Source organism: Scyliorhinus canicula, chromosome 20 (assembly GCF_902713615.1).
Source record: "Scyliorhinus canicula chromosome 20, sScyCan1.1, whole genome shotgun sequence".
Classification (NCBI taxonomy): domain Eukaryota; kingdom Metazoa; phylum Chordata; class Chondrichthyes; order Carcharhiniformes; family Scyliorhinidae; genus Scyliorhinus; species Scyliorhinus canicula.
In genome coordinates, this window is record NC_052165.1 from 74,261,177 (window position 1) to 74,282,407 (window position 21,231).

At 42.5% G+C, this 21,231-nt stretch overlaps 1 protein-coding gene across 3 annotated transcripts in view; it reads right to left on the minus strand.

Moving 5' to 3' along the window:
* Positions 1-21,231, minus strand: part of ipo8 (importin 8) — a 115,760-nt gene that overhangs the window by 65,391 nt on the left and 29,138 nt on the right. For 2 of the 3 annotated variants that reach the window (XM_038781106.1, XM_038781107.1), the window contains 8 exons: positions 19,636-19,794; positions 16,397-16,553; positions 11,597-11,686; positions 6,586-6,680; positions 3,258-3,342; positions 1,545-1,679; positions 764-863; positions 426-502 (listed from right to left, as the gene is read on the minus strand). In XM_038781106.1, the coding sequence (XP_038637034.1) occupies positions 426-502; positions 764-863; positions 1,545-1,679; positions 3,258-3,342; positions 6,586-6,680; positions 11,597-11,686; positions 16,397-16,553; positions 19,636-19,794 (898 nt within the window). Of the gene's footprint in view, positions 1-425; positions 503-763; positions 864-1,544; positions 1,680-3,257; positions 3,343-6,585; positions 6,681-11,596; positions 11,687-16,396; positions 16,554-19,635; positions 19,901-21,231 lie in introns of all 3 variants that reach the window. The other variant, XM_038781109.1, reaches the window with a different exon arrangement.

A 21,231-nucleotide genomic window follows, 5' to 3' on the forward strand; every position in this document is an offset into this window, starting at 1 on the left:
AACCTGGGACCTCGGCGCATTGAGGCAGCAGGGCTAACCCACTGCGCCACCGTGTTGCCCTTTGATGCCAATTCTAAACTCGCTAGTTTGATGCAATATATATTATTCCGCCGCAAATATTTAGAGCTGATATTTAATGTCGTGGAGGCTCCATTAATTATGTGATATATGGCCCTGACGTAACACTCAACCTTGGAGGCCCAGAAAGAAATCTGCCACTGCAGCAATTTATAACCCAATAGCTCGAGAGTGTTTTCTTTTCACAATATAGCTTCATGTCATGTAAAACCTACCAGGCCCCAAAACAGTGTTGAATCCCAGTGACAAAGAGATTCTGAAAACTTCAAACTGCAGTTCATTGATATTGAACTATAATATAATCAGTTGCAGAAATGAATTTCACATGACAACGGAAGTTGCCTCACCTCCTTTCTCTTCTTTGCTGCAGTGTAAAGGAAATTCTGAGCTGCAATGGTTGGAGAGACATGGTCCTCGAATACATCTAAAAAAAATTCCAACAATACCACTAATTAATGCAGCCAGTTTTCGCATGCACTAATCACCAGTTATCACTGCGGCGCTCAAAGTGATGCACGCAGCAAGAACTGATTTTAATTATCTTGGCTTCACAATTAAATGAAATTATCTTTTTGCTAGGACAATGGAGAGGGAATAGAAATCACTGTCAGGTTCTCACAGCTTTTAGCAACACAGAAGAAAACCTATAGCACAATCAAGTCCAGGGACATTTTGTGGACCTCACCAAATTTCATCCGAATGTATTCGTATGGATCCTCCTGCCACAGCTCCTCATCTTCATCTTTGTAACACATCAGTGGGAAGACTACCTCTTCAGAAATGCTCTGCATAAATAATAATAATGTCAGTCACATTCTTTCCAAAATCACCTCATCGTTCCTAAAAATCTCCATCTCTTGGCTGTCCTTTTTGTCCAAAGATCTTGAATACATCACTGCCACTCAACCCTATGATTTAGCGCAGCCACAAAACTCCGAATTGATGGCAAGTTACAAGTTAGATTTCACTATGATAGCATCAGAGCAAATTGATATCTCCTTCATTTTATTGTTAAGGTCCTGAAAAGGGGTCATATCAGTTTCAGACGGGTATTTACATTTTAATCTAATAATTCCAATTTAACTGAATTTTGTTTGTCTTTTCTCTTGCTACAGCCTTCCTGTCTGAACCAAGGAAAGAGCAAATTGCTTTTGAGAGCATGTCAACACTGCTCCTGCAGGTAGCTACAGGAAGAATTCATGAGACCATAAGACATTGGAGCAGAATTAGGCCACTCAGCCCATAGTCTGCTCCGCCATTCAATCATGGCTGATATTTTCCTCATCCCTATTCTCCTGCCTTCTCCCCATAACCCCTGATTGCCTGAAGATTTATGGAAACTTCCTCATGGCGAAGAACCAGCTTTTCAGTGATAGGAGTCTCACCCTTCATCAGCAAGCTAACTGCATGAAGCTGTAACAGAATTATGAGCAAGCACAGATGTGTAAAGCTCAAGTGGTGCTTACCTGAATGTGCGGCTTCATTTGCTTCCATGTGAGAGAGTGGTTGACACCTTGATTCAAGTAGTTAAGGACTTGCTGTAGCACACGAGGTGCAACATATTGTTTCTGTCGATGCTGATCTACCAACTTTAGTAGCACCTGAGACAATGAACATGAGCAGTGAAGCAAATAACCAATGGCACTGTTGATACACAACTTTCAGCAGAAAGTCAAGACTTGGTTGTTGCGGATTTAAGCCTCACTAAATGTATCCTTTCTTTGCAACATTTTAAATCAGAGTTTATTTTTGCCAAGTCCCTTCACCTGCAATTTTGTAGTGTCACAGAATTATATGAATTGTTTATCTCATTGGAAAACAAAGTCAATCTTTTAGAAATTGAATTCAGTCAATAGCAGCTAATGCTGATGTTAGTATATAGAAATGAGGGCATAAAAGTGGGTCATTTGTCCATAAGCAGTGTTTTGCTTTTAATTTCATCTCTGCATCATTTTCAATTTTGTCTCAATTAAGTCCTCTCTAAACCATTCCCTTTCTAGACGTGAAGATTAATCCTCTGTTGTCTTTCCTTCTGGCTCATTCTCATTTTATTTAGCTGTCAGTCACTCAGTGTAAGAAAACACACAGGGTCCTCAATGGCCTTGTGAGTAAAGGCAGCACTCAGTGTATTATTGGCTCAATTACTATGATTCATGTGAGAATCAGGAGGCTGCACTTCAAGCTCCACTTCAGGAACTGACAACAATTTCAACCGACACACCTGTGCAGGAATGAGGGAGATAAACCAAGACCCCACCTTCATTGCAGTCTAATGAAAGCCTACTTGTGACACTAATAAAGATTATTATTATTACCTGCTTGTTCAGTGGAAATAAAACAAGATCCCTCTGTACTATTTGAGGAGTTCCCTGTGCCCTAGCCAACAATTGGCATGGTGGGAGTTAGCACTGCTGCCTCACAGCTCCAGGAACCCGTGTTCAATTCCAGCCTTGGGTAACTGTCTGTGTGGAGCTTGCACCTTCGCCACATGTTTATGTGGGTTTCCTCCGGGTGCTCAAGTTTCCTCCCACTGTCTAAAGATGTACAGGTTATGGCCATGTTAAAAATTGCCCCTTAGTGTCCAAAGATGTAGGTGGGGTTACGGGGATAAGGTGGGGAGTGGGATTAGGTGGGGTGCTCTTTCAGAGAGTCGGTGTAGACGATGGGCCGAATGGCCTCCTTCTGCACTGTAGGAATTCTATGAATTACCCTCAAAAATAATACTACTAAAAACACATTAACTGATCCTTGTTGGGGCAGCATGGTGGCGCAGAGGTCCCGGGTTCGATCCCGACCCCAGGTCATTATCCGTGTGGAGTTTACAGGTTCTCCCTTGTCCGCGTGGGTCTCACTCCCAGAACCCCAAGATGTGAAGGTAGGTGGAATGGCCAAGTTAAATTCCCCCTTAATTGGAAAAAATAAAAGAATTGGGTACTCCAAATTTATATTAAAACTGGTTCTTGTTAATTGTGGGAGATTGCTGGTGCAGAATGGCTGCTCTGTTTGCCTACATAGTTCACTGGTTAAGGCACTGAGCCACGATGGGGTGCTATCTCAAGTCAAAGATCACTTTGCAGTTCAATGCAGATAATAGCTCAATTACTCAGACCCGGCACCAATTTTACACAGTTGATAATGAACATCCCAAAAGTCAATCATGACAACCATTGTGCTCTTACCTGCTGAATACCCACGGCGTATGTTTTAAAAAAGAATTCTGAAAATTCATTGTACTCTTTTGTTACATTTCCAGGGCTTCCATACCTGCAGAGAAAGTGATATTGGGAAAAATTGTAATGAAGTCCAATGATCAAATTATAACAAAATAGAATTGAATTTAAATAGGTCACACTCAAAATTTAAAAGCCCTGCACAAAAATTGTTCAAATCTATTTAATTAGTGGATTACATTCATAAAGGAGTTAGAAGAGGAAAATCAATCAGGACTTTAGAATCCAAAGTGGGTTTTTCAATAAGCTGCTGTGGTATTAACCTTGAGGAACTACTGCACAATCATTCAGCAGAGCCTAAACCTTTCATCTTAAGGCTAACAGAGCACATGCCAGGCTTCAAGACAATCTCCCTACTTTATTAAGTTCTTCACATAATCCTCTTTATTAATTCTGGATCAGAACCCGTATCGGCCAACATTTTCGGTGGAGGGAGTGCAGTGTGTTTCACTGGGTGATGAATTCCATAGCCCTCTCTTCCTCAATGAAATATTCCTCCATCAAATACATTTCCTGCTCCACAGGCTGTCAGGGCTTTGCTCAAGTTACTCTACAGACAAAAACTGGAGGAATCAATGGCAGACTGGCCCGCTCTCAATCACTTTTGCAATCACTTGGCCTTTGCTCAGCAGCTTTCCACTTAAACACTTTTGAGACTGGAATTGATCACGTGGGAAATACCCCAATTTCACCACCACTCTCTGGCAAATCTTACTGGTGCTCTATTGCACAATGCTACAGTATCACTCTTCCTAAATAGAATTCATTAATGACGTGCAGCACCAGCACTCAGTCTCTGGAATGCTAGATATTAACAATGGCAGAACTTTCTCTGTCAGCAAGATGTTGCTGTGAAGCCATTTTATTATTTAAATTAAAGTGATCAATATGTCAAGAGCAAAAGAGTATGCTTTAACTTCAGGTTAACATATCAATCTGATAGGCAGGTTGCTAGGAAGGATCATTAGAGATGTACTGTATGATCATCTTTAAAGAGGTTATTCAGTGCAGTCACATGGCGCCGAGGTCCCAGGTTCAATCCTGGCTCTGGGTCACTGTCCGTGTGGAGTTTGCACATTCTCCCCGTGTTTGCATGGGTTTCGCCCCCACAACCCAAAGATGTGTAGGCTTGGTGAATTGAAGACGCTAAATTGTCCCTTAATTGGAAAAATGAATTGGGTACTCTAAATTTATGGGAAAAAAAGAGAGGCTATTCAAGAATAGAATTTACAATGCAGAAGGAGGCCATTTGGCCCATCGAGTCTGCACCAGCTCTTGGAAAGAGTACCCTACCCAAGCCCGCACCTCCACCCTATCCCCACAACCCAGTAACCCCACCCAACACTAAGGGCAATTTTGGACACTAAGGGCAATTTAGCATGGCCAATCCACCTAACCTGCACATCTTTGGACTGTGGGAGGAAACCGGAGCACCCGGAGGAAACCCACGCACACACGGTGAGAACGTGCAGACTCCACACAGACAACCCAGGAGTCAAACCTGGGACTCTGGAGCTGTGAAGCAATTGTGCTAACCACTCTGCTACCGTGCTGCGAATATCAGCATGGCTTTTGAAAAAGGTCCTGTCTCACCAACTTGATTGAAATCCTTGATGAAAATACAAAGCTGGTGGATGTTGGAAGCCCAATCGATAGCGTGCACCTATAATTTCAAAAGCTTTTGATAAAGTCCTGCACAAAAGGCTATTATGTAAGGATAAGGTTACGGGATCAGCAAGCAGTTACTGAATCGGATAAAGAACTGGCTGCACACGAGTAGGTATTGCTGATCATGATTCTGCTTCAAAGCCAGTCACCAACAGTGTTTGTGGGTATCAACTTAACAGTCCTTGGTCTTAATCTTTATCAATGATCTGGATTGTAATAATGATGCTGGGGAAAGTCCAGCAGACACTAATGCAGAAAACTGCAGCACGATTGAGAAGAAGCAACTCCAGACTTATGTGCCATGCTAAGTTACAGGTTCAAGGCATGATGAAAAGGACCCAAGAATTACTTTGTGCAGTTAACTCAAGATTCATGAGGTCATAATTAGGGGGGGGGGGGGGGGGGGGGGGTGTTAGGCAATGTTGCTGGGACTATTAAATAGAAAAGATAAAGTACCATTAGGTTTTTTTGTATGAGGCCTTGGTCAGGCCACGTCTGAATTAGTTTTGGTCTGCAGACAGGACATTCAGGGAAGTGCCACTTTTTTGGCACCTAGTTGAAGGTCTTTCCATCATCATGTCAGGCTGGAGAAACTTATTTTGGAAAAGTGTAGATTTTGAAGAGAACAATAAAAGAATTAGACTCGGTACATGTGGAAAGGTTATTTGAGATAGGCAGGTTAGGATGGACAACAGGCCAAAAAAAAGAACTGATGCCACGAAGTGCTTCTTTTCACAGAGTTACCAACCTCTGGAATAAGCTGCTGGCACATAGCTAGTGTGGATTGCTGCAAGGGAGCTGGATGGACGACACGTGCAGTATTGCGGTCATTGAACTCGAGGACGATAATGCCAACAATAAAGGGAACATCTTTTGATAGTAGATGAAACAAATGTGCGCTGTACATTGCCGACTAGAAGCCTCACATAACCAACTGTCTGAGGAATTCTCCTGCCGATCCCTCGGAGGCTGTTGATTCTTCTGCCTCTCATATCTTGCCTCTGCAATGGCACAACACTGTGATTCTGATCCCTTCGCTTGTTCTAACTTCTGCACATAATTGTCAGCTGGAGGCGCCCAGCTTTTCCTCAAGAGTCAACACCATTCTGTATTGCTTCAAGTGAATCTTTGTCCTTTTTCCTCTTGTTGTCTGCCTTACTTTCTTCTGCCAGCACTCCATAAAGTACCTTCTATAAGTAAAGAACATCTGCACATAGATACCAAGTGGGTCAATGGAGACCTGTGTCATCAATCATTCTATCTCTTGGAAGTCACTTGATTTCCAGGGGGGAGGTGGTGGGGGGATTGAAGAGAAATTTCAGAGAGAAATGTTCCTAAATTAACCAAAGGTATTTGTGTGAAACACACTTGCAGACGTTCTGGTTCCATCTCCTCTAATTAAACTATGAGAGCGGAAAAGGGGACACAGGTTTAAAACAGACAACATTAAGGGACAATATCGGGAAGCCTTTAACATAATAAAATAATCAATTCCTGGATCAGACCATTGGTTAGGGTCATGGAGGCAAAGATCCAGAGGATGTTGTGACTTTCTTGAATGCAGGAGTTTAGATGAGCCAAACAATCTATTTTGTGATCTATACAATACCTTTCAAAGAGTCTGGTGACCAAGTGCAAAGCCCACTTCTTACATTTCCACCATACTAGCTCAGGCCTGTCGTCTTCATCCACCTGCAATGTTTCCTGCAAATTTAAGGAACAGATTGAAAATGGCACACAGTAACATATTGCATAACTGCAACCCATCAAACCAAAATATAACAGAAGCAGATTCAGAGTGCGCAATGTTCATACTCACTCAAATTAATAGTCTGCTTCAAGTATTTACGACATTTCTCATCTTTTGGAGGGGGGGGGGAAAGAGAGCCCCACCCACTCTTGCCAGGTGCTTTCCCTCTTGAGGAAAATGTGCTGCGGCCTCGCTCTCCTGCACGCTTCCCAGTGCTAACTACCGCGCTACTCGCTAGTGTGTTGTCCCACTCCCCCTCCCTGGGCTAGTTGTGTGACCTCCCGTCTCCCGATCCTTGGACTCCCTGTCAGCCATTTCCTTCACCTTCTCCTGCGCGTTGCTGCACTCGTTCCTACCTCCTTCTCTGTCCACTCTCATTCCTAAAATAAGGCAGTACACTCCCACGCAAAGTGGTCGATATGGTGATGGTTCACAGTTGACTGTACAGAATGTAAAAAATAAACAGAAGCATCAAGAGTCTCTTCATATGGGCTCTTCATTGCTTTTCCTGTTGCCGCTTTTCCAGTCCGTTCTCCGCAACAAACTTGTCTGCGTCCGCAGGGGCCGTGAAAAAGTACCCAGAGCTTGGCTGGGCACAGCAACCCAGAGCTTGGCTGGGCACATCATCCCAAACCTTACCCTGTTTTTGTACAGCACGGTCTTCACCCTATCGAATTCAGCCCAGTGCTTGGCCAGGTCGGCTCTGATAAGATGATTGATTTATTCATGGTTTTCGGTGTTTATTGAATGCATAGCTAAAGAGTGAAATTCTTTAAAGTGTCTTCACTATAGAAATTTAGACATTGTTTCAATAAATGTACTATTGTATTTCAGTGCATTTAGCAATAAGAATGTATCATCTAATTAGTTACAGCAAGGTCGATGGCCAGTGGTGGCGTGAGAAACTTATTCTCATGAGACTGTGCACGTAGACGCTGAACTAACTTTGATGGACACGGGCAGCACGGTGGTGCAGAGGTTAGCATTGCTGCCTCATGGCGCCAAGGTCCCAGGTTCGATCCCGGCCCTGGGTCACTGTTTGTGTGGAGTTTGCACATTCGCCCCGTGTTTGCGTGAGTTTCACCCCCACAGCCCAAAGATGTGCAGGGTAGGTGGATTGGCCACACTAAATTGCCCCTTAATTGGAAAAAAAGAATTGGGTATTCTACATTTATAAAAAAAAATTTTTTAAACTTTGATGGACACCAGTCAATCCTAAGCAATGGTCAATGTTTGATTAATAAATCATCCTCTAAGTAATAGCCATTCATTTGAACAGATCAGGAAGTCTCAGCTGAGAATTAGAAATCAATGAGAGTAAATGAGGGATTAGACCATAGATAAGGATTCCCTTAAAAGTATGACCTCGTGGTCGAGGTCTCATTCCTGAATTCTTGCATTCCTGAATTCTTGAATCATCTATCCGTTTGTTTGTGTTTAAAGTGATTTCTTTATGCTTTTTGTTTAATACTTTTCGTGCCATGTGTTTGACCCTATTATATATTGTTTGATATTTTGTTTCTAACTTTTGTTTCAGTTCTTATTCAAGTGTATTCAAGTGAGCAATTAGCAACATTGTATTTTTGACACCTCCAATCAACCGGACTATCAACTCTCATTAGAAATTAAAATAAGATCCCAGGAGGCCCAATGTCTTGATAAATTCAAATCCGGTGGCCTTCCCAGTTAAGGTGTTTGGTTTGTCTGGCCCAGCGCAAGATTCGTTCCCGGTCCTGGTACCGGTGCATCTTGGCAATTTTCGGCATCAGCTGTTCACCGGTTTTGGGCTTTGGACGAAGCGACCAGTGCACTCCGTCGAATTCTGGTGGATTGGGGAAGCTATCCCTTCCCACCAGATTGGGCCACATAGTCTGTGGGGTTCCTACCTTCGATCCCCTCCGGTAGGCCCACGATTCGTAGGTTTTGGCACCCGACCGGTTCTCCTGGTCCTCGAATTTCCCTTTCAGGTTCCCTTGCATTGCGCATAGCCTTGCCACCTCCTTTTCCAGGGCAATAATCCTGTCACCCTGGTCTGTTACAGTACTTTACAGCTCCTTGATCGTTTCCTTCTGGGCTTCGAGGCGCCTTTCCGCCTTGTCCAGGGCCACCTGCATGGACACTGTAGCTTCGGAAACCGTACGCTTCACTGCAGCTTGAGTGTCCGATTTTGTCTCCTCGATGCGCTCTCAATTTTCTTAAGAGAAACATCCACCACCCATTCTGGTGTTTGTGTGTTTGGGGGGGGGGTGTCTTCTCGTGCAGCGGGCCGGTTCCTCTCGCTCTGGCGAAGCCCAGGTTACACCGCCTCATACGTTGGGTGGTTCGCTCGTTTGCTTGTCTAGGCCTTTTCCGCTCCTGTTTTCCACCATTCTCTGGAGTGGCTGCTGTTTGATATTTTTCACTCTCTATCGTGTTGTGGTAGTAGTGTGAGGATTTGTTTGGTGTTGACGGGCATTTTTCAGGCAAAAAGAGTCTATTTTTCAGGTTTGTGAGAGGAGACCCACCTGATTTGCAACGTCTCAGCACATCCCCGTCACCGGAAGTCAACTGAATGTAACTTTAACAACGGTGGAACCAACATAAGGAGCTGAATGGCCTACTTTTGTTCCTATGTTCCTAGAGTTACAGTGTTGAAAAACTCAAATCACATTCTGCTGGCACAACCACGATTTGACAGGGCAAAGAACTGATCACTGCATTGTTAGATGTTAAATCAGACAGAGTATGAACATGTCACATGCCAACCATTATACTTTATGCAGCTTTGGGAATTAAGGAAGACACTATCGGGTAGCTGCATGAACATTTCACATACTTGCGGTTACTAGATTGTACAATACAAATGGAAGTCTTTTGCTCTGAAACCCTGTTTGCCACAGAAATTCACTGCATCAAGAATCAAATGAGTAAGTGATACTGAAAAGTAATTCCATGAAACAGGTTTAAGAGTAGGGCTTGACTCATGGCGTGCTGTCAACATGATTCAAAACTGCTGCATGTCACACACAGCTTCAAAGATGATCTCACCGAGATCCTGTAGTTGAATTGAACCAAATCTTTTTATTTCTATATAAACATAAATCAATCAACACATTGTTTCACTGAACCATCCATTCTGTGACATGCAGTGATTTGAAATGCTGGAATTATTTAACTACAATGCAGTTTAACTACAAGATGCAATAAATCCGTATGAATTCAAAAATAAAAACCGAAATTGCGGCAGATAACTACATCTATATGATGTTTATTGAGATGTACTTCCTAATCATAAAGCTTTGATAGACTCACAAATTTCAGTTCCGAAGTCTCTTAGGCCTCTGTGCCAATGCTAGCTCCACTTCAGAGCCAGCTGCTTAAATCCCAGTTCTGTGCTCTTTCTGCACAGCATATATCCTCAAGGGTTTACCTAATCTACTAAATGTCATCTCTTAATACCGTGATTGACAATGACCTTAATACTCATTCATGGTAATATATTTCATTTATTCATGGGAAACAATTTTTAGTAACCACTTGTGCTGCAATTTCTCATAGCTTCCTTTACGCATCCAATGCTCACAAGCCTATATACCCTCAATCACAGATTCCTTGACCAGTAGAAATAATCTTCAACAACTGCATTTACTCTTTCAAACTCTCAAAATTATGGATGGTCATGTATTACCCCCCTCTTGAAGAATATAGTTCTGGAAGTCTAGGTCTCTTATCATAAAATTCTCCTGCTTGCCTTATTATTGTGGTGAATTTATATTATTTTATATATCAGTCCATGGGATGGGAGTACCACTGGCAAGGCCAACGTTTGTTGCCCAGCACTAGTGGCCCTGGAGAAGGTGGAGGTGAGTTGCCTTCTTGAACTGCTGTAGTCCACGTGGTGTAGGTACACTCTAGGTGCTGTTAGAGACTTCTAGGACTTTGACCTAGCGATATGGGATGTGGTGCATCTTTTCATTATTATTTCCATAATAGCATGTTTAATTTGAAGTGAGGAGATAGCGAGGAGGAGAAATTAAACCTCAAAACAACAGTCACCTCTCCTAACACACCTGCCCCCTAATAGGACATAGAGAAGAGGGAGAGAAGACATGCGTGTAAAAAGAAAATAGCAAAGCACATTAGAAGGATTGTGATATAGGGAGTGAAGAAATATGCGTGCAAGGTAGAACAAAAAAGAGCAGGGAAAGGGGCAAAGAACACAGGAGAGCGCCAATTAGCCTCTCAAACCTGTTCAGATATTCAATGAAATGATGGTAATCTTGTAATTAGTGAAAACATTGGTGAGTTTACTATTTTACATGACATTCATTTTGACGAGTGTATAATTGTCTTTTCTGGCTCTTTAGTTTAAAAAGGTTGGCCACACTGATTTAGATCAACAAGGGCAGAAGTAATCTCTAATGAGTGAATATCTTTGTTGGCAGTCTACAATGACAGGAACTACAATGCATTACTTAAAAGACTGGAGTTCAAAATAGTCTCAGCTAATCCCACTGGTACAGGAAGTTCCTGTATGACTAAAACGTCTTGCGATATTTTCAATCATTCTTATCTCATATTATTCATGGGAAATTAATCTAACCAAATAAACAGGAACATATGGTAAGAAACAGAGAGATAGATAGATCACATAGACACATGAAAGGGAGATGGAAATGGAGATGAGAGGGAAGGGGAAGGAAGATACTTGCACAGACACAAAAAAAAGAGAATATGAGAGGAGAAACACATACAGGAAGTAGACAGACAGAAAGGAAGATAGTAAAAATGGGAGAGACAGAAAAGTACACAATCACATTCTCTAGTAACCTGTTCGATTAAAGGTGAACAGGTACATTGCAACAAAGTCAACTTATAAAAGAACACTTACAGGAGGAACATCTCGGTCAATGATTGTCCTAAATATTTCCATCCATTGAGTCATGGTTTGTTTATTTACCAGTTGCAGTGGTAGTGCGTACTAACAAAGGGAAGCAAAAGAGAGACCGCTTAGTTGAACAAATCTAAAAAGTTTTTAAAATGTCAAAATTCTGCTTATAAATGTAGTCCTTTACATTAAATGAACTCAAGTTTAATTTGTAGGGATTCAGTGAGTTTCTAGGTTAATTCACACACTAAATATTCAAAATTACTTTGGCTCTGCCTAATGCCAAAATTAATGAACTATGGGATGATGGCAACGTAATGATAATAGAGGGGAAACAGCCTTAGAAAAATTACTGGTCCTTCTTCATGATCTTTCCCTGTGTGAAACCCCAAATAGAGGATAAGTACGTGACCAAAATCACGATGGGCAGCTACTGGAAGATGGGAGAACAGACAACTGTTCCATTTACTCTCGCGACTTGGGAGGATTCACTCATTTTCATTCATCTTCCCTCCCCTCCTATTATCATAATGGGATAGCATCATGTAATTGGTTACTTCAGTCAATGTGCTCCAAAAAGTAATTACCTGCACAAATCTTATTGTAAATATGGCATGGTCCTAAACACATACAAGCGTTTTAATAACACCAATCATGAGATCACAGTGAGCATGAGCCTGCTTTCTAACAACTACTGGCACAGAGTTCTCGACCTCCCAACACACATCACCCTGGTGTTATTCAACACCTTATCCATTACCCACATGAGGCTAAATGGGTTGTTGTTAATTACATTTTGATTGGTAAGTAAAATTAGAGTAAAAGACAGTTGTTGACAGTGTGATCTCAATACTTCTGCTGCAATAGTGGTTGCAATTCATTAGCTGTTAAACACTTTGTGACATCTAAGGTTATGATAGGTGCTCTATAAATGCAAGTCGTTCTCACATTTGTATAGCCAATGTATGTGAACTTCAATCATTGTACATCTGTTGGTAAAATGGTCTGATAAAAACCAGAGCACGAGTGCGCTTTGGATAGAGGTGCACACTTTATTTCCTTGATCATCGTTTGTTGGTTATCTGCAAAAATAGTGTGCAATAGGAGTGAAACTGGCGTGCTTCAACGCTGTGGGGCAGGGTGAGCCAAAATGCTAGTCAGTTCGACCTATTGAAATCATCACTCCAGGCTGCAGACGAAAGCCTGCCCAAACCACAACGAGGGCTCATCATGGCAGAGGGGCAGGGCATTCAATTACATTATGGATGGAGTGCAGGGACAGGTCTGGCGCATCTCACTGTGTAACTTAACATTCTCAGTAATAACTCTGAAGAAGTCAACATACCACTCAAAACTGCTGGTCAAAAGTCAAGAAACTGCACTAATCCCAAATTTTGCTGAAAGAGCAAGTCTGCAAAGCTTTGCACCGAATGGTGGTAGATGGCTAGTTGCATATACACATGAAATAATTATCAGTGTACATAAAAGCATCTATGTAAAACTTTACAAAAGTAAAACATTGCAAATGATGAAAATCTGAAATAAAAACAGGAAATACTCAGGTCAGGAACATATGTGGAGAGAGAAATAGGAATAAACATTTCCGCTCAACAACCTGTCAGAATGGTTCTGATGAAAGGTTATTGTCTCTCTCCATAGATGCTGAAAAACCCGCCGAGTACTTCCAGTACATTTTGTTAGACAAAGCATTAATAAGTTGGGAGTACTGTATGCAATATAGCCAATACATTGGAAGCTGAGACAACACTGGGGGCATGAAGCAAATTCGCTAAATTCTGTTTGCCAGGAGTTATTTAAAATAGGAAGATATGAAATGAAATGAAAATCACTTATTGTCACAAGTAGGCTTCAATGAAGTTACTGTGAAAAGCCCCTAGTCGCCACATTCTGGCGCCTGTTCGGCGAGGCTGTTACGGGAATCGAACCGTGCTGCTGGCCTACCTTCAAAGCCAGCGATTTAGCCCAGTATGCTAAACAGCCCCAGATATCGAGCAGATAGAACCAAATCTCGAAAAGTGGTTGAAAGGTTGAGAATGAAGAGATAAACTATACATCACATAGACAAGTAATTTAGGAAGGAACAGAAGAAACCTTGATCCTATGAAATTGCAGAGTGTTGTACTGGAGTTAGTGATTAGCATGGAGGCCATGTCAACTTTCAAGGCCAGATTAGATAGGTGTTTGAAGGAAGAGAGAATAAAGAGATGTGGGAATAGAGTAGGTTCGTGGGGTTAGCATTTCACTCTTCAGGAGTATAACTAACAAAACAGAAATAGTTTAATTCTGTGGTACAATTTCTATACAATTTGCAACTTAACTACTCTGGGCTCAATGTGAATTTTGTTTAAAAAGTGTGATGCCATCTTGTTTAAATCAGCATTGAAAAGTGACTATTTTCCAGATCCTTCTTTGTATTAAAAAAAGGAATTAAAATTCCAGAGAGGTTACATGGAAATGAGGGGAGCATTTGACATCAGTATTGGAATGATTGGAAATTATTTCCAAGGCATGATTCACTCCCTCACTGACTCGCAGCTGAGGTCTGGCTAAAAAGTCATGTTTTTGTTGAACTTGGATTTGTGTTCGACTGGCACATTATGCATAAATATGGTTAGATAGCAACTAAACAATGTTCTTCATTTTTAGAGACCCACAAAGTGACCGTTCATCCATAAAGCAGAGTTTTATTGGCTCAATTCGAGCAGCCGGCCACATTATCGTATCCCACATTATAATAAGCATTGTAGTGTTGCTAAACCGTAAACTAGAAATGCTCTACCCATCAATAGTGCAAGCTTAAATCTGTAGAACCTCGTAAAAAGATTGAGGAGGTGTGGAAGAAGCGAAATAGGTATGCAGCCATGAGTAGGCTTTCTGCTGGTGTGTGGGTGCCCTTGTACTTAAATAATCTGTCAACGTGGTGTTCAAGCACACATGAAAAGATTACCCAGTTGAGCAAGATACCCAAGGGTTATCAGAAACTGTACATCATTAAAGGTTAGTGCCTTCGAATACAGTGAAAGGCAGGCTTGAATTTATATTGCTTTCATGACCCAAAGATAATGTACTTTATAGCCAATGAGATACTGGTGAAATGTAGTCACTGTAATGTAGGAAATGTCCTACAAACAGCAATTCACAGTAACTTCATTGCAGTGTAAATTAATGTAAAGCCTACTTGTGACATTAAAGATTATTTAAAAAAATATGAACAGCTTTTCCAACATTTTCTGTTTTTGTATCTGATTTTCAGCAGTATTTTGCTTTATTTGAATGTGAATAGCTGAGTGGATAGTGGATGCAGAAGAGAAGTTAGACATTTAATATAAGAATGTGAAGTCTTTAATAAATGTGTTAACAGGACAGCTGGACCAGCTATTCCACTGGAGGCAATAAAACTCTGCTTTATGGATGAATCAGTGGCTTTGCGAGTCTCTGAAGAGGTGGAATACCTGTGCCAGATCATTATTTAGCTGCTTTATAACAAGATTTATGTGCAAGTCCAACACATAAAATCAAGTACATCAGAAACACGGGTTTTGTCTACTTTATCAGGCAGAACATTCTTTCAAGTTACTTAAACGTGGTGGCTAATCAGCCCATCAGAATAAACGAGCTACTTTTCTACAAATTCATTTGCAGGATGTGGGTGTTATAGAATCCCTAAGTGCAGGAGAAGGCCATTTGGCCCACTCCCATGCCCTGTAACCCCCACCTAACCGTTGGGACACCAACCATGGCCAATCTACCTAGCCTGCACTTCTTTGAACTGTGGGAGGAAACCAGAGTAAATCCATGTAGACACGACGAGAAAGTGCAAATGCCACACAGTCACCCAAGGTCAGGATCGAACCCAGGTTCCTGACTGTGAGGCAACAGTGCTAGCCACTGTTCCACCGTGCCCAGCAAGGCTAGCAGTGATGGACTTTCTCAAATCACTGATAGTGGCTTAACATAGCTGAGTAGCTTACCCAGTGACAGTTAGAGTCAATGCAGGGTTTATTCTCTGGATTATTAGTCCAGTAATATAGTCGCTGTACTGCCATGCTTTATGGATCTGCTACTAGAGTTAGTAAATCCATTTAGATTCCACCCTCTCAATCAGGCCTACTTGCACAACTTGGGAGTTTGGTTTAGTTCAGTTGGCTGGACAGCTGGTTCATGATGCACAGTGAGGCCAACAGCAGGGGTTAAATTCCCGTACAGGCTGAGGTCATTCATGAAGGCCCCAACATCTCAACCGAACCCTTCGCCGGAGGTGTGGTGACCCTCAGGTTAAATCAACAAGGGGAAAGCAGCTTCATTGTATGGTCATCTGGGACTATGACGACTTTATTTTACTTGCACAAATGTCAAGTTGTTAACAACCAGGTTTATAAACTAGCCAATTAATTGAGCAATGTATCCTTGCGGTCCTAGGTTTTGTTAATCATAGAATTTACAGTGCAGAAGGAATCCTTTCCGCCTGTCGAGTCTGCACTGGCCCTTGGAAAGAGCATCCCACCCAAGCCCATACCTCCACCCTATCCCCACACCTCCACCTATCCCCGCAACCCCATCTAACCTTTTTTGGACACTAAGGGCAATTTAGCATAGCCAATTCACCTAAGCTGCACATCTTTGGACTGTGGGAGGAAACCGGAGCACCCGGAGGAAATCCACGCAAACACAGGGAGAACGTGCAGACTCCGCACAGACAGTGACCCAAGCCGAGGATCGGACCTGGGACCCTTGTACTATGAAGCAACTGTGCTAACCACTGTGCTACCGTGCTGCCCATACCTGAACAAGTGCAAAGAAGATTTTTAGGATCTGCTTCTGAATCAGCACTGACCAATGGGCTACATCAGGCAGAAGTTGCAGGATTTGCTGCTGAATGCGTGGTAAAAATATCTGCATCGCTGCTATCAGAGGATCTCTTTCCTCCGCCTTCTTGAATCTGAAGAAAAACACATCGGGATTTAGCAATGTTTTGAGACTGCACCAGTGCATGTGTACCAGAATTAAAAAGAAATGAGCTTCATCACAACCTCAGTGGAGGGATGTGAATTACAGAGAAAGCAACTCAACAGCTAAGAGGCAGTACTGACCGTTTCTAAAACAGTGAAATTTAGCTAAGTTAAACTGTAATTAAACTTCAGACTTGTGCTTATTTACAGCAATTAGATTTTGTGGTCTTAAAATGACACTGGTGATGACTGATGCAGTTCGAAATTCACAACAGAATAAAGCGTTGTGCATTTGGCTGTATTTAAATCCCTGCTGTTTAAAAAGTTAGAAAATCTAACTTACTGTCATCAGCAGGGGCAAAGGAGATTGATAGGTTGGTTTACACAGGTTGGTTTGGCAGAGTGGCTAAATAGCTGGCTTGTAAAGCAGACCCAGGCAGGCCAGCAGCGTGGGTTCAATTCCCGTACTGGTCTCCCCGAACAGGCACTGGAATGTGGCGACTAGGGGCTTTTCACAGTAACTTCATTGTTGGAATATAAAAGCAGCGATGTGCTACTGAGCCTTTATAAGGCTCTGGTTAGGCCCCATTTGGAGTACTGTGTCCAGTTTTGGGCCCCACATCTCAGGAAGGACATACTGGCACTGGAGCGTGTCCAGCGGAGATTCACACGGATGATCCCTGGAATGGCGGGTCTAGCATATGAGGAACGGCTGGCGTTCCTGGGATTGTATTCATTGGAGTTCAGAAGGTTAAGGGGAGATCTAATAGAAACTTACAAGATAATACATGGCTTAGAAAGGATGGACGCAAAGAAACTGTTTCCGTTAGGCGAGGAGTCGAGGACCCGTGGGCACAGCCTTAGAATTAGAGGGGGTAAATTCAAAACAGAAATGCGGAGACATTTCTTCAGCCAGAGAGTGGTGGGCCTGTGGAATTCATTGCCGCAGAGTGCAGTGGAGGCCGGGACGCTAAATGGCTTCAAGGCAGAGATAGATAAATTCTTGATGTCGCGAGGAATTAAGGGCTATGGGGAGAATGCTGGGAGGTGGAGTTGAAATGCCCATCAGCCATGATTGAATGGCGGAGTGGACTCGATGGGCCGAATGGCCTTACTTCCACTCCTATGTCTTATGGTCTTATGGTCTTATGATGAGCTCTTATCGTAAAATTGGTGAATGCAGCATGCTGGCATACTTTCGAATGCCCATCCCAGTCTCAACTGGGATTTTATTAATATTTTATTAATATTAACAAATCCCAATTCAAAATCATGTTTTTAAAAAGAGCAAAGTAATTAATTTGGAAAAATCAGAGCATTCTACAACACCAAGCTGACCATAGTCAGTCTCCAATTACAATATTCTATAACTGTGCAGCCTCCATCATCCAGAGCCCTCACATGGCTGACTCTGAATTTACCTTATAACCACTATCTCTGTGGACACCCTATATCATTGCCTCTTTCAATGGTTTTTCCTCCTATGTCTCCCTGTGAGCAATCTCATGGGAGGCCAATTATTTCCGGGAAAATACAACAATCCTGTCTCTATGAGACTGGCTGCTGACATAAAAGGGTTGAAAAAGACTTCATTGAAATAAGGACTGACAGTGCTGCAAATACTCAACAGCATCTACAAAAGAGAAACCAAGTTAATGTTTCAGGTCTGTGACCTTTCAGCAGAACCCACATATCAGAAGCATTACCACTGAATGCTGCATTGCCAATACAGATGCAATGGAGTCCTTACAAGGAGCAGGGAGTGGGGAAGTGCAGCACGGTTGCTGTGGGAGTTGAGAGTGTAGTCAAAGGTAACTGTGGAAATGAGCAGTTTACAGTGAATATTGGTTGATAGCCTATCCCAAAAACAGAGATAAAGAAGTCAAAGAAAAGAAGAGTTGGAGATGGAGAAGACTAGAGCAGGGTGGAAATTGGAAGCAACGTCAATGACGTTTTCCATTTAGGGCGAGAGTAATACCAATCAATATATCAGAAAAATAGGTGACGGGTCTGAGCAGCACTGGTACAAAGAATGCTCCACATAGGTTAGGTGGATTGGCCATGCTAAATTGCCCGTAGTGTAAGGTTAATGGGGGGATTGTTGGGATACGGGTTACGTGGGTTTAAGTAGGGTGATCATTGCTCGGCACAACATCGAGGGCTGAAGGGCCTGTTCTGTGCTGTACTGTTCTATATCTCATGAAAAGGCTGGCACCATAGCAACATCTTTATTTTGAGGAAGACATTGGAGTTGAAAATGCAAAAATTGTTCAATGTGAGAACACGTTCAGTCAGGTAGAGGACTCATTGGGCTTCCATTCAAGGAGTAGAGCAGGGCGGCACGGGGCTCAGTGGTTAGCACTGCTGCCTACGGCAGTGAGGACCCGGGTTCGAACCCAGTCCTGGGTCACTGTCAATGTGGAGTTTGCACATTCTCCCCATGTCTGCGTGGGTTTCACTCCCACAGCTCAAAAGATGTGCGGGTTAGGTGGATTGGCCACGGTACATTGCACCTTAATTGGAAAAAAATAATTGGGTACTCTAAATTCTTTTTTAGGAGAAAGAAAAAAGTAGAGAGCTCTCAAGCTCTCAGTCCAAAGATGTACAAGTTAGGTGATGGGCCATGTTAAATTGCTGCTTAGTATCCAGGGATGTGCGGGTTAGGTGGGATCATAAGAGTTTTGGAGATGGGTGGGGGAGTGGGCTTAGGTAGGGTACACTTGCAGAGGGTCTGTGTAAACCTGATGGGCCGAATTGCCTCCTTCTGCACTGTAGGGATTCTATGACTGTCCAGGTGGGAAAGGAATGCATGAAAGGACCGAATGTAGAACATCCTGATGAAAGGTTGCAGACTCGAAACGTGAACTCTTATGTGCATTTCTTATGCAAGAAATTGAATTATATGCTGTTCAGATGATAACCTAGCTCTTTCTAAATGTGCATCTGCAATAATATCCCAATGTAGACTTAAGCAACAGTTACAATGATTGCTCAATCAGGCTCGCCTTCATCATATTTTAAAAACTGATTAGTCAACACACTAACAAAAGCATCCACATTATAGATACTTACTCATAGGTCCTGACCAGCTGGTACAGACACATTAGGCTGCCGAGCCAGCTTGCATTATTTGGTGATTGCAGGAAAAATCCAATTTTGTCCACCACCGCCGTCCATCGTCCTGGGAAATCGTACTTAATGATAGCACGAAGACATACAGCCAACTGAGACCTTCAAACATGACATTAGCATGTAAATAGTCACGTGTCCATGAGATAGAAACTTCATAACTGTTCCACGGGAGACTTGGCGTGCCCAAGGAAGCACTGTACAACAACTAAATGAGAAATGAACCATTGAGCCATGTAATGAAAGACAGGAAATTTCAACCACTTGCGAAAACACTTCATTCTTACTTCGTGTTCACTCACAGAAGGATGTCAGAGCTGTGTAAGAAAACACTTTCCTTTCTCAAGAGTTTTCTCATGCAAAATGGGGGGGGGGGGGCAGATTAGGAAATTATCAGAAGAGGTTCAACTCCTGCACCCAGTAAATTGCTGGCTCAGAGTGACACTGGAGGTACGTTAGTCATGGGTTGTACACTCTGCTGCATGGGGGCATTTTGGTGCCTTTCAAAAGACAAGCAATCCAAATTGCACATACAAATGTAGGCAGCCACTATGCTTAATAGTTTAGTAGGAAAAAGCACAGTTCCTTTCCCTCAAAACATTTAACTGCGTCATGAATGAAAGACCTTCGCCTGCATATCCATATCAAATGTCTACACCAGGTGGCAGCAAGGTGACACAGTCGTTAGCACTGCTGCCTCACGGCACCAAGATACCAGGTTCGATCCCGGCCCTGGGTCATTGTCCGTGTGGAGTTTGCACATTCTCCCAGTGTTTGCGTGGCTTTCGACCCCACAACCCAAAAGATATGCAGGCTAGCTGGATTGGCCACGCTAAATTGCCCCTTAATTGGAAAAAATGAATTGGGTACTCTAAATTTAAAAAACAAAATATCTACAACAGGCGGGGATTGTTTTCTATAGAGCGATTCTTCCCGATCGTCTCTTCCAACAGTTTATTATTGTCAGGAATTTTCTTTAAGTAATGCCCAAGTCAAACCCTTTCATAATTTCTTTTTTCCTCCCCATTAGGGGGAAATGTAGCGTGATAATCCACCTACCCTGCACATCTTTTTTGGGTTGTGGGGGTGAGACCCACGCAAACACAGGGAGAATGTGCAAACTCCACACGGACAGTGACCCGGGGCCAGGATCGAACCCGGGTCCTCAGCACCGTGAGGCAGCGGTGCTAACCACTGCCCCACCGTGCTGCCCAATCCTTTCATAATTTCATACATTTCTATATGGCTTCTGCACAGTTCTTGGTTGTTATGAGAGATCAGAGAAAACTGCTTGTTTTTTTCCCCAAGTCGTGCATAATGAAACTTTATAAGATTTGATTTCTGGGAAGTACTGCATCTATTGTAAAACCTCTTAACACCAAGTACAAGAGAGCGCAATAGAACATCTGAAACAAACTCCCATCATCCATGGCTCACAAGTATGTAAATAATGATTACTAATCTATATTTGAGAAGATGCTGAACTGGCAAAATGGGTGTTTTCTCGCCCTTTTGTACAGGCAATGAGATAAATCTCAG